The 14,353-nt window shown below is 40.2% G+C and overlaps 1 protein-coding gene across 1 annotated transcript; it reads right to left on the bottom strand.

Annotated features, from left to right (window-relative positions):
* Positions 1-5,036: 5,036 nt before the first annotated feature.
* LOC141128585 (digestive cysteine proteinase 2-like) lies at positions 5,037-6,056 on the bottom strand. The gene is given in 2 exon segments (XM_073615955.1): positions 5,037-5,536; positions 5,538-6,056. Coding segments are annotated over 2 exon segments (597 nt in total). The 3' UTR covers positions 5,037-5,458.
* Between the last annotated feature and the right edge of the window lie 8,297 nt (positions 6,057-14,353).

The following is a 14,353-nucleotide window of genomic DNA, read 5'->3' as shown; positions in this document are numbered from 1 at the left end:
TCGCGGCGGGAGGGGGGGGGCCTTCTCCCGCTGGCGATAAAAGTGATCTTGCGGGGAATCCGTCACTGAGATCACTTTTGTCTTAAACCGGACCGCTCGCTGAAGACGAGGATACCGGGCTTATGGCAGCTAGCTTCTGCTATAACAATGATCTCCTCCTTCAAATTACTGACTTATGATGGTGGGCGGTCCGGAAGTGGTTAAGGTTGCTTGGAGACACATGCAGGTTCTTTTGGTTCTTGAGGTTTTTGCTTGGACGCTGGTTGTACTGCTTGCACCAACTTTTGTGACCTGGAAATTAGCTTGACAGGTGCCCATTACCGTTTCTCTATAACACTGATCTGCTGTCAGATTTGTGTGCAAAAGATATTTAGCAAACAATCACAACATCAGAACAGTCATAACATTGTCCACGCCTCACATCACTGGACTAATGACCCGGCGTGTTACATGTGGTAGTCTGAACCTCTCATGATATCTCTAAGTGATTTTCCACATTATACCTGTAAATGTTCTGCCCCAATGATGATAAAAGGAATGTGTTCTCTGCAGAGTCTATTTTTTTTTTTTCCAGCAAGGTTGGCATCACTCAAAATATACCTTGAACATCATTTCTTCTTTTTCTGTCAACTTAGTTCATCGATGTCTCTATGTAGCTGAACCCCCAATGATTGTACAAGACATTGTATGGTCAGAAGTGGCATATTGGTGATTCACTGTCTTCTCCCACTCGTCATATTCTTACCCACCCCTGGTCTCTGCAGATGTTGAAGTACCAGAACAGCTTCTAGATAATAATATCCAACTTTGACACTAAAATCCAATATTTGATTGTTTTGGGCTTTACCAATAGTTTTAAGAAAGGACTCCTTTGCTGCCCCCAGAAGCCTGTGGCATTCGGCGGGATTTCTGAAGATACTCATCAAGGATTCAAACCTTTTACCAACGATTTCATGGGGATATGCTTTTAATTCTCTTCTATATATCATCAGTGACTTGCATAGAAAATATACAGTAGTGGATAAGTTGAGGATCTTGTATAAACAAGTTTGTACTTTTCAACCAATATGTCATGAAGTATTGCACATGCTTTAAATATTAACTTCTCGTATGGCTCTTGAGGACGTATTTTATGGCTTAAAATAAATTGATTAACCTTTTAAATATTTAGCGTTCATAAAAGACAAAAACCTGGCCACATCTCAAATGTCATGGGCAATGCTTTTCATTCTTACATAGTTACATAGTAGGTGAGGTTGAAAAAAGACACAAGTCCATTAAGTCCAAGCTATGTGTGTGATTATGTGTCAGTATTACATTACATATCCCTGTTTGTTGCGGTCATTCAGGTGATTATCTAATAGTTTCTTGAAGCTATCAATGCTCCCCGCTGAGACCACCGCCTGTGGAAGGGAATTCCACATCCTTGCTGCTCTTACAGTAAAGAACCCTCTACGTAGTTAAAGGTTAAACCTCTTTTCTTATTTTAATGAGTGGCCACGTGTCTTGTTAAACTCCCGTCCGTTAAAAAGTTTTCTCCCTATTGTGGGGTCACCAGTATGGTATTTGTATATTGAAATCATATCCCCTCTCAAGCGTCTCTTCTCCAGAGAGAATAAGTTCAGCGCTCGCAACCTTTCCTCATAACTAAGATCCTCCAGACCCTTTATTAGCTTTGTTGCCCTTCTTTGTAGTCACTCCATTTCCAGTACGTCCTTCCTGAGGACTGGTGCCCAGAACTGGACAGCATACTCCAGGTGAATAACGCAAATCTTAGTGAAAGGACCTCTGCGCTATTAAAGTGAACTAGAAAATAAAATGCAGAAATGCTGCAAAATCGAACAGTGATCACAAATCACCTAATGACAGTAAAGTAAATATAAAGAATTATAAGTGATCTTGCGCATGACCTCAATAGCTAAAATAACCAAACAATAATGATATGCATCCAGATAAAAAATGTTGTTGACACTGGTGATAATAAGGGAAACTAAGTAATCCACGTGCTACTAAAACCAACAGGCTGGTATAAAACTTCCAACCAGTGACACATTTATACAATACAAAGTTATCCAGCTTATCTATGAGCAGCTCAATTGTGCAAAATGTTCCAAAAAAGTGTAAAAAATTTCAAAAGTACAAAAAAATCAGTAACAGGGTTCAACTAAAAAAGTTCAAAAATCTTCACAATTTGATAGAAGAACACAAAAGCATGTTGACTGTAGTTCAAATGGTAACAACACCCCTTCAATGTGCTCTCAGAACTTACCTCATAGGCATAAATAAACGCCTTAGTCCATTGCATGGACGATAGACTCGATTTCAGAGCCCAAAACAAGTCAGGGTAGGAGATGGGTACTTGATGGAGTCAGTGTGTGTCACCGGGTATCATGGAGGTATAGGAAGGCTGAACGCTACCAGAGATACACAAGACCCACAGGCGATTCACAAGGTGCAAGCATACAGGTTGCCTCTCTAGGTGCGGCCGGACCAGAGTCTTGTAGAGTGGGAGAATTTATCGTTTTATCTCTGGAGTTGATCCCCTTTTTAATGCCAATATTCTGTTTGCTTTGTTAGCAGCAGCTTCCGGCTTACGCGTTTCGTCATAGGACGTCGTCTGAGGCGGTGCCATCTTGGTACACCCTACGTCTTTTTTATATTGAACTGTCTGCAGGTTACACCTTCTATGGTCATGATTTGGAAAACGAGGATTTGCATATTCCTGTCTTAAATTATAGCTCATGTGTCACACCTGGGTCACAGTGCAACAGACACATAAATTCCAAAGGGAGATTTTGTCAATTTTAATGCGCTGGCTGTGCCTCACAGGGGCCCACCCACCGTAAGACATGCGCCCCCAGTGGTTAAGCAAGAAATTACTCCCTGCAGACTCGAGTGCTCTATACTACAATACAGATATTATCCAGTAAAAATAATACATACATTATAAAACATTTTTAAAAATATATTAAAGATAAGGGTATATATAATTTATATATACTGGGAGAACTGAAATTAAACTATACATTGCTCAGAGGAAACAATGTGTCTTTAGATTATATGACTATTAGTGTTTAGATGATACTAATAATAGTTTTTATATGGTTGAATGGTTTTCCAGCTCTATCTTCATCAGATATTAACCCATAAAAATGCTATGACATTGTGAACTGTCTTCTATTAGTTATTAATTTGCATTCATCAGCTCTAATTTCTCAGTTTGTTATTCCTAACCCTCAAATCTTTATTGTTAGTGTCTCCCCATGATATTTCAAGGTGTCCCTAACCCACCCATTCAATTCTTATGTGGGTTAGTCACACCTCCCCTAGCTAATTACTTCCTATGCAAGGCAGTTTTTCAGCTAATAAAGAACGACCATATTCAAAAATTGGATATGAAGCAATTAAGGTCAATATCAAGGTTTAGGCCCCCAGGCGCCAGGGACCACAACCTGTATATCCACCTTGTCTCATTTTGTGATACAAGGATTTTTTTGTTACTACCTCTCCAGTGGTCCTTTACTAGGTTTATCCCATAAAAAAAAAAATCAGTCCTGTGGGATCTTTTTGTTGTACTTCCTTAAAATGCCTTGAGAGGCTATGCTTCAGGAACCCCTTCCTTATGTTGTTGATGTGTTCCCTAATCCTTACATTCAGTAGTCGGGTGGTCCTACCTACATATTGAAGATGACATGGACACTCAATAACATACATAACATGGGTACTTTTGCAAGTAATCCACTCTCGTATTTGGTATTCCCTATTGTTAACCCTAGATTTAAATGATTCCTTTTTACGTGGTTGTTTCTTACTTATTCTGCATGGAAGGCAATTTTGACACCTGAAAAACTCCTTTATCTCCGAGAAGAGTTGAATGGGCTTTGGAGGGTCAATTACATTGTGAACTAGATGATTTCTAAGTGTGGGAGCTCTCCTGTACACAAACCTTGGTTTCTTTGGTAGAATTTTGGACAGGATTCTATCTTCTTTCAAAATAGGCCAATATTTCCTGATGATAATATGTTCTATTTGTTGGTACTGGGTATTGAATCCCGTAATAAACGTTATCAGTATGATTTCATACTTTTTTGACCAATTATAAATTCCTATTTTGTAGTTCTGTTATTAGTTGTGTACTGTCTCTTAAATACGATTTTCCTTTTTGGACCAGTGGTTTTAACAATTGGTCGAGATACTCTCCGAACCGTGAGAAGAGTGAGTTAATACCGCTAATGATTGGTCTTCCTGGAGGTTTTACTTACCTCTTGTGGACTTTTGGAACATAAAATATTACAGGTGTCTTTGTGAATTCAGACATAAGATATTCAGCTTCCTTATTATTCAGTATTCCTTTATCTCCTTTTTCACGTATGTTTTTAGTTTCTTTTCATATCCTGCTTTAGGGTTCCCTTTCAATTTTTTATGTGTTCTCCACTTTAAGTAGGTTCTCCATTAATTCTTCATAGTCTTTTTTATTGAGTATCACCAATACTTCTTTCTTCCCAATTTCTTTGATAATTTTCCATATATTCATATTTCCAGATTGCTTGCTTTTCAACCTTTTCAGGTCTTCTTCTACCATCCTCTTAAAGGCCCCAAGGCACTGATTACCAGGAGTCTTAGGGTTAAAGATTGATCACCCCCTAGTTTTTAACCCCTTCCCTGCCAGTGTCATTTACTCAGTAATTAGTGCATTTTATAGCACTGATCGCTGTATAAATCCTTCCGGGGCTGAAGTGGTTAAAGTTTACTTTTTAAATATAAAATATACAAACCTGACCACGTCCTTGACTTCCTGTCTATAGTTCCAAATGTTGAGCCCCATACACTCTTAGGCTGAATGCAGCCTAAAGCCCCATACACACTATCAGATTTTCTGCTGTTTTTTGTCTTCAGATTTATCAAAACCATATAATATGAGGTCAAACCTTAGGAGTTTCAATTTGTATGCAATCAGGCCGGCCCTTGCACTACATGGTTTTGGTAACTCAAAGTAAGACAAAATCGGCAGAAAATCTGTTAGTGTGTATGGGGCTTTAGGCTGCATTCACACCTGAGCAGAGGGAGTTGTGTGAGTTTTTTTTTTTTTTTGTTTTTTGGTTTATGTGCAGGCATTATTAGCTAGGCATTCTGACAAGTGGAAATATAAATGTTGTTTTTTTTTTCCTTCTTTACATCATCAGAGTGATCCTCCTCTTCCTGGTTTTTGTTATGTGCTTGTTCTCTTGTTGTGTGTCACGCTCCTCTTCACTGGATGTGTGCATCTATGGACATCTTATTTTGTGTTTTGGAACTATATTCCATTTTAGCTCTTTGACTTTTTTGTTTTTCTTGCAATGGAAAGCAGACCAAATACAAGGTATGGAAAGCCAATATAGTAAAGCCAGCATATACGTTTAAGCCGTTATAGGGCCTTACTCATAGCTAGGTATGGAAAGGATATCCAGCATTTCCATTCTCACACAATCGGATATACACAGCAGTCAGAAATTCCATAATGGTTGCCACAATTTCTGGCCATTTTTATGTACCTTTTTATTGCCCCAGCCTGTGCCGCAGCTGTTTTGAATCAGCCAGCAGGCATTTCCATTTTCTGTACCGTATCCAACTGCCAGTACTGCGTGGTTAATGTTCCCTGGATGGTAGTTAGGGTCATAGTACTCACCATTTTTGTATGATTTGTACAAAGCTAGAGAAGCCTCTATAGCCACAGACCTGAGTCCCACAGCTTGTTGAAGTGACGGTTCATCCCCAGATGACAATTTATTATAATCCCGACATGCAGCAGCTTTAGGAGCAGAGATGGCGGTGCCTTCCTTTCCTTGGTATGGGTATGAGGATTCCAATGCAAGTCCATGATCAATGATGTAATCAAAAGCATTATGCATCCATCCTCTAGTCCATCCATTGGTTCCATAGCTCTTGCTGCAATCCACAAGATCCTGTTTACTCAGTGATAGCTTTCCTGTCTTCTGCTTTATCTGGTATTCCAGAGAGCTTGTTACACTAAAAGCAGAGCAAGAATCACAGTTTACAATGGAGATAAAAACGCTCATCTAGTCATGTTACACCTCTGCAACAAGCCGGTCCAGTCCCGCTGATCTCACTGTGGTGGATACCCAAAGGAGCTCCTGGTAGGGCTGGTGGCTCCCAGCACTTCCTGGTCGGTTTTTCTCTTTTACTTTTAATGTATTATCGGTTTGTGTTGCACTTTTTTCTTATGATTTTTATAACTTATTCTTTAAATGCTTTCGATCAGAAAGAAGTTGGATTGACAGGAGGCCACATTTTTAAGCAGTAGAGGAGCAGCGCCTCTTATTAGACATCCAACACACCCTTCCATGTCTGGTCAGTGATGTCATAGTACACGCCGGGCACACTGTCACTATGGTGAGGGAAGAGACATCCAAGGACCAGGCAAATTATATTTATTTTCTTTCACCAAACCACCAAGGATTAATATGAGGGTATTGCTCAGGTTAACAGACATAGTATATATGAAAAAAAGTTTTTCCCTGCATACAGTCCGTGTGTGTGTATAATATACAAAAAAAGTGTATGTGTGTGTGTATATATGTGTGTGTATGTGTGTATGTATGTGTGTGTATGTATGTGTATATATATATATATATATATATATATATATATATATGCTCTGTCTGCAGAGAGAGATGGGAGTATCCGCAGGGTCACTGGATGGCATCTCACACCCCATAGACCGGGTCTGACCTGGAGCCCTCGTTCACACTGACTGCGGGTTAGAAACCGTGCAAGTTCTGCTGATTTCAAAACAGCAATGCAGTCCGACTTTGGGGGATGATTTGACAGACATCTGTGCGGGTTCAAGCACAGATGTCTATTCAAATCGCCCCCAAACCCAAAGCCACCACAAGCAGTACAGTAACTACTTTTGGGAATCGGTGTGGCCCCGAAAAGTTGGCGTCACACCGCTTCAGACGGTGCTATTTCCAGCAATAGCCGTCGATTTGACATGTCAAATTGCATGCCAAATCAGTCCGATGTGAACGTGGGCGGAAGGGATTTGCAATAGTTTTCAATTCTGAAAACTCTTCTGTCCCTTTCACTAAATTGCTGCAAAAAAATCCTCTCCGTGATTTATTTCTCTGAGATGTAGAGGATCACCAGAGGGGCCGACACACCTGAGGAAGGTCTATCTGATTAATGAATGTGGATCACCCCACCCGTACCAGGTGTGACATAAGACCCTTCCCCCCACACAGGATCACAGAATAGAACGCCGAGGATAATCCAGGAGTCCAACAAGCCAACTTACTCTAAACATATAGATTTGCCGTCTTCATGTATTTGTCCCGATCTACAACCCATCACCCCGATCTACAACCCATTACCCCGATCCTACAACCCATTACCCCGATCTCCAACCCATTACCCCGATCTCCAACCCATTACCCCGATCTCCAACCCATTACCCCGATCTCCAACCCATTACCCCGATCTCCAACCCATTACCCCGATCTCCAACCCATTACCCCGATCTACAACCCATTACCCCGATCATACTGGAAGTAATGGTGGGACGCGGCATGTTTTTTCTGGATGGTGGAAAGTTGTGGATGATTCTCATTGGAAATAAAAACATATCAGCAGGAAGTTGTGCTAACCAGAACACGAATGTGGCCTGGATTCTGAAACACAATTTTGCACAAACATAATCTAATAAGAGAAAAGCCTTCTAAGATACCTTCAGGGAATTCACATAATGATTAAAGGATAAGTTCCCCTTTAAAAAAATTAAAAATAAATGCACATTTTTTTTTTTTTGCTGGTAAAAGTGTATTTACTATTTTTTTCTTAGGAATCGATAAAACATTGCACTTGTGATCATCAGATCTCTAGTACAATGTCAGGCTCCTGCAGACTGTCAGTGTAGATGTCTCCCCCGTACCTCCAATACAGGCAATTACTTCATTCCAGGAAGAATCAATGAAGTACAAGGATACTCACAGCACTACCATCATTTGAAAAGACTGTCCATACTTGTAGCCTCTTCATTCACAGAACTCTGAATGACTGGGCTGTGTATATAGGGGGGCAGTTTTCTAAGATAAAGACTATAGAAATCATCCAAGAGAATGACAGAAAAGGGTTAATCTGTGAAAGGGAGGGGCTATAGCTCAGTATGAATAGCTAATATGAGAGGTCATGTGATCAGGGAGTGGGAAGGGTTTGGAGCACATTCATTGGTTGGTATTGGTCATGTGAAGAGTGGGCGGGGTGAATGGTGACTATATATCTGGGTGGAGAGGAGAAGCAGTCACACATTTGTGTGTTGGGAGAGGGAGGTGTGCTGTGTGGGGATTATACTAAAATGTAATGACATTGAAGCTGCTTGTAGGGAAAATCTTGATTGATATATCAGCACAGAGATAGAGAGGGAAAGAGATGACTTTTATCTCAGTATAGGGAGATTTCTAGATCAGAGAAAGAGCTCAGTCCAGGGAAATCATTCATAAATAGGACTTAGCTTGTCTCTCCTGATCTTCTAGAAATAAGAGAAGATCCAGAAAGTCAAGTGTTCTGTGTAAAGAGCCGCTGATACAAAACTTGTATTTGAAAGGAGATCCTGAAGGAAATGTTCTGGTCTCTGTCGTGTCCGAGGCCCCATATTCAGTAAATTTGCTCAGAAAGAGAGGAAATATGTTGCAACGTAACACTGTTATGCCTGTTATAAGTTTCATTAAAGTAACCATATAGGTTTTTAAAAGAGAATGTAGAATTAGAAATGGAATATGTAAGTAAAGGAAGAGATGAGTAATAAAGAAAGATAAGTTTTAGGTATACCATGGGATTGTTAGGAGTCCACCCATAATTCAGGTATTTTGTAAGGGTCTTAAATTCTTCAGAGTATTTGTAGACCACCCATACTCTCCATAGAGTGTTGAATTTCTTTGTATTTTCGTGGGATATGGCTTTTGTTTCCTCCATACCGTAGATATCATGTATGTTAAAAAGCCATTCCCTAATAGTGGGTGTTTTTGTGGTTTTCCAATATCTAGGAATTAGGGCTTTTTCAGCTGTAAGTAAAAATCCTTGTTGAAGATCGCTTATATCTTTTCATTGTACCTTTAGAAATATTTAGTAAGCAGCAGGCTGCCGTTAATGAAATTGGGTTTAGTACTCAGCTGGAGGATGGGCTCATTAGTCCCCTTTGTGCTCCTAATTGCCTTGCCCCCTCTACTTCTCACCATCATCTCATTATATTGTGAAAATAGAACAACAAGAAGCAGCGCAGGTTTCAATGTAAACAATAAGCCTCAATGCACATTTAAAAAAAGTCCTTTGAGCACTGAAAGCTCTTCGTGAGATGTATACGGTCTGTTGGCAGGGCAGCCTTATCAGGGGAGGTGAAGACACTCCAAATATGTAAAAGAAAAGGAAAACACCAAAGGCGCCTCTTAGATTGTAAAATTGAATGATACAATTCCATTAAAACACTCACATATAAAGACTGTGTAGTCCGGCGTAGGTATGTTCAGTAAAGGCCATACACAATTTCTGCGCTCTCATATGGAAAGAAGCCTGGTTCCTCTATGCTACCGGCTAGTGTATTCAAGGCGGACTTCCGGGATTCGATCGCAATCCAGGATGAGGCTTGGGAATCCGCCAGGCAGTCGAGTGGAGGGCTGGAATGCAGATTCGATGGAGGCACTGTACTGCCGTAAAGCAACGCGTTTTAGAGCATGCGCATTGCGGCGCGCTCCTTTCCCAAGCTAGGGAAGATTGATGTGTTTGCGGCCTATTTATGTGCTCACCTAGCACTGCCGCCTAATGGACATAATAGGCAATACAGGGATAAGATTACAATTAAAAAGAATATAGGGAGAAGGCAAAATTAGAAATAAAATTATGTGCATGTGCATAATATCAATATGCTACTAGCCTTTCTAGAATTCATTTTCCGTTTTGTGCTAATATTCTTTATGCATTGTTACCAATACATATGCATATATACATAGTGCACACATTATTAATAAAAATGGATTTTAAAAACAAAAAAAAAAAAAAAAAGAAAAATTATTTTCCCCATGGGGCTTTAAAACAGCAATGCACATAATGAAAGGAAGTTCTTAATGGATGTATAAAAAGTTTTATCCAATATCATGGTTTGGAGTACAGTATAGAGAATCATCTGGTACAGTAACACACATCTTATTCCCCAGTGCAGTAACAAACACATATTAATACACATAGGTTACATAATGTTACATAAATAGCAAGCTTGCTATTTATGTAACATTATGTAACCTAACTATGTGTATTAATATGTGTTTGTTACTGCACTGGGGAATAAGATGTGTGTTACTGTACCAGATGATTCTCTATACTGTACTCCAAACCATGATATTGGATAAAACTTTTTATACATCCATTAAGAACTTCCTTTCATTATGTGCATTGCTGTTTTAAAGCCCCATGGGGAAAATAATTTTTCTTTAATCCAATTTCGGGGTGTGCAGCCTTTCTTGTCTCTTTTTATATGTGTCTTCCTTTTTTCGGATTTTAAAAACATTATTATCATTATTACTGTTACACATATTATCACAAGCAATATTAAAAAATAGCAAATGCATATTAGATCTGAATTTAATGGCTATAGGTTGTTTTGCAGAAAAACTGGAGGGGAAAGGGGGGGGGGGGGACAAAAACAGGACCATTGTAAGTATAATAATCCTTTAAGCCATGCATATATACATACTGTATATATGTATAACGGCAAATATACATATGCATGAATACAATTTATGCGGTCACTGAAGATGGGAAGTAATTAAACGACTTATGCATATACATAGGGAATCTATGTGGGGCCTGTGCCGGTGTAATTTCTTTTATGGATTTTAATTTACTAGGGGCAATTTTATTTTTGATATTGGGAGCCTTTCTGTAAGTAATTTTAGGGTAATTTGGCAAAACAGGTTTGAGGTGTGGATCCTCAAGAAGGATTGGCCAATACTTCTTGAAAATTGCCTCCATTTTAGAAAACTTGGTGTGGAACCTAGTGATGAAGCGCCCAGATTGGTTAGAATTCCCATCATTTTTTGTTTCGGGCTCCAGGTGTACACTGCAAGTAATATTTTTGTGCTTTTTCAACTAGCGAGTCTGGATAACTCTTGTCCTTGAGTTTCTTTCTAAGTAGGTGACTTTGTTCCTTATAATCAGATATTTTGGTGCAGTTTCTCCGCAACCGGCAGAACTGCCCCTTGGGGATGTTGTCTTTCCATTTTTTTATAATGACAGCTCTTATAGTGTTTGAATTTTTATAGTATCAGCACATAGTGGTCATGTGGATACATGTATAATGCTTGGTGCCACGGCCTATCATGATTATGTACAAGGAAGAGAATAGATTGGGCTATTGGACTTTTTAGGCACAATAATCACTATAGTTGATATAATTAAAAATCTAATTTATTAGAGATTATTTAAAATGTAGAGGTAAAAAAGGACAGATACAGAATTCAGCTCATAATCACACATTTACAAGTTATACACTCCATACATAGCTTTGTGATATAGAAATTAATTAAACAATAATTGGAACTACCAATCCTGTTTACATACTGTTGTACTGTATTTAACAGAAAGCTATGCAGTGGTGGCAATCAATATCTAAGGTTTGCTCGACATGTTGCACGCCATTAGCGCTTCTTCAAGAGCACAGAACTGATTACTGAAATAAACAGAACATCAATAAATAGCTGACATAGATTTGCTACATAAGGTTATAACTGAGTCATAGCATTAATAAAATCATAGATTCAAAAAATACTGCCAACGGGGCCCATCAGAAGGTGCTATTCCCACGAGGTCTGGGTATTATTCATATACTATGGGGACGTATGTAACATAATACTAATAAGAGTAGACATCAAAGTGTATGATTGATAAGTCTATTTGTCTCCAAGAGAGGCGTAAATGCTACTAATATGAAAAAGGAATGGGGAGGAAGAGGGGGAAGGGAGAGGGGGGGAAAACACAGGGTTGGGGAGGGAAGAAAAGGACGGGAAGAGGGGAGGGGAGAAAGGAAACAAAGGAGGGAAGAGGGGAGGGGAGAAAGGAAAGAGAGGAGAGGGGAGAAAGGAAACAAGGGAGGGAAGAGGGGAGGGGAGAAAGGAAAGAGAGGGGAGGGGAGAAAGGAAACAAGGGAGGGAAGAGGGGAGAAAGGAAAGAGAGGGAAGGGGAAAGGAAGGAAGGAAGGGAGGGGGGGAAGAAGGGGGGGTTGGGGAGAAAGGGGGAAAAAGCAAGAGGGGAGGGGGTGTGGAAAAAAGAAAGAAGGGAGAAGAGGGAAAAGGGGGGGGGGAGGAGGAAGGGAAGGGCGGATGATCTATATGTGCCTATTGTAGATATTATGAAAAGGTGGTCTATCTAGTTGTATTGGTTATTCGACGGACTATTTACTTTCTGTATAAATCAGGTCAATTGGCGGTATAATGCCCATTAATTGGGCAGTATATGCCACAGTATGTGCTGCGTAAGAGGAGGAGATAACTTGCAGAGATTTTGTAAACGTATTAATTTAAGTGACATATGTGGCTAGTATTGATGGACAATTAGTCCACCACTGGGAACAAAATAAACACTAATGAAAAATGTCTGTAGATATTATCTTAATTTCCCCATTATTGCGTATCCAAAGTAGTTATTTAATTAAAGATGCGCTTAACTTACCATCATAATATTCGTAATTGTGTGTATTAGCAGCAGAGATAAAAACAGCCTCTTGACTCAATGTCTAAAGCTTTCAGCGGTTTGCTGAGATAGTCCAATATTAATTGTATAGCCGAGGAGGATCTGGCCTCGGTCAGGAGTTTGACAGAGGGTTGTATCAAGACTCAGGGAAATCTTGCCTGTGTAAGATGTTTTTAGCGCTGTTCCAGATCCAAATCGTGTGGCTGTAACGCCAGAAGGATAGACCCAGGAAAGAAAGGTAGCAATAAGTGAAGGAGTATTGTATATGAAAATGGTGTGTAGATAGCAGGGTTGTGCATTCGCTTACCTCTTGGTGAGACCGGGCTGATAGACACTGATAGCCAGCAGAGTAGATCCACACGGCCGCTCGGATCGGAGCGACTGGTGGTGTGGATTGTACGGGGAGAGACGCTGAGGGCGTCTCTTGTACATACGCCCCGCTTGTGGTCACCAATCGGAGGAGCCGATGTGACGTCATTCAAGCTGGCCGCTGATGCACACTGCGCATGTCCTGATCCTCCGCGTCGGCATGGCAACCTGGTATCCTGGATACCAGAGATAACATGGTGCGCCAATCGCCCTCGGCTGAAGGCGTGGCGCTGGGCGGCCGCATAGTAATTAAGGTTGAAGACTCCAAGAAACGGGAAATAAAGCAATTGAAAAATTCAGGTATGTATTAAAAAAAGGGCTTGTATGTTTGAGCCTCATTGATACCAGGGGGATATGTGGTGCCGAGGCATTCTATCCACATGGTTTCTCTTTGGCACACTTGTTTATCCCATTCTCCACCCCTGGGGTCCTTTGGGACCACTGTCAAAACAATGAACGAAATCAGGGAAACATCGAATTTATGATAGAGGTCTAGATGCCTGCTCACTACTGTCACCATCTTTCCCTCCGCCGAATAGTAGACATGGTCTTTGATTCTACATCGTAGGTGTCTGATGGTTTTGCCTACGTAAAAGGCGCCACATTGGCATAACATAAGATACACTACTCCTTCGGTGTCACAGTTCGCATAAAATTTTGGGGTGAAGATTTCCCCATTTGGTAGTAAGAATGTTTTCCCTTCTTTAACCCATGGACAAAAAGAGCATTTGCCACATCGGGAGATCCCTTGTTTCAATTGTTTGTTTTGGGGTAGTTACATAGTGACTAAAGGTTAATTGATCACACAGGGATCTGGTTCGTCTGAAAGTAATTTGAGGGCAGGAGCCAATGTATTTTTTAATAATGGGGTCCTCTTGGAGGATCGGCCAATGCCTGCTTAGGATACCGCGAAGTTGCTCGTGCTGTTGCGAGAATTTTGTAATGAATCTCACCGGGGGATTAGTAGTGGTAGATTTTTTCTTGCATAGTAAAGAGCTTCTAGACTGGCGTATAGCTTTATTATAAGCGCTACGTAGTAATGTTTTAGTGTATCCCCTCGCCAATAACCTGGTGCAAAGAGATTTGAATTCCTCTATATGAGTACAATTACGCTGTAACTGTACTCCTATAGAGGAATAGTGATTATTGTGCCTAAAAAGTCCAATGGCCCAATCTATTCTCTTCCTTGTACAAGCTCTTATAGTGTAATAAGGAATTTCCTGCTGTGGGTTTAAAGAAATTCTTAGCATGT

This window comes from Aquarana catesbeiana, linkage group LG01 (genome assembly GCF_042186555.1).
Source record: "Aquarana catesbeiana isolate 2022-GZ linkage group LG01, ASM4218655v1, whole genome shotgun sequence".
NCBI classification, from domain to species: Eukaryota; Metazoa; Chordata; class Amphibia; order Anura; family Ranidae; genus Aquarana; species Aquarana catesbeiana.
The sequence above is the reverse complement of the archived record's forward strand: the minus strand, read 5'-3'. Positions and strand labels throughout refer to the sequence as shown.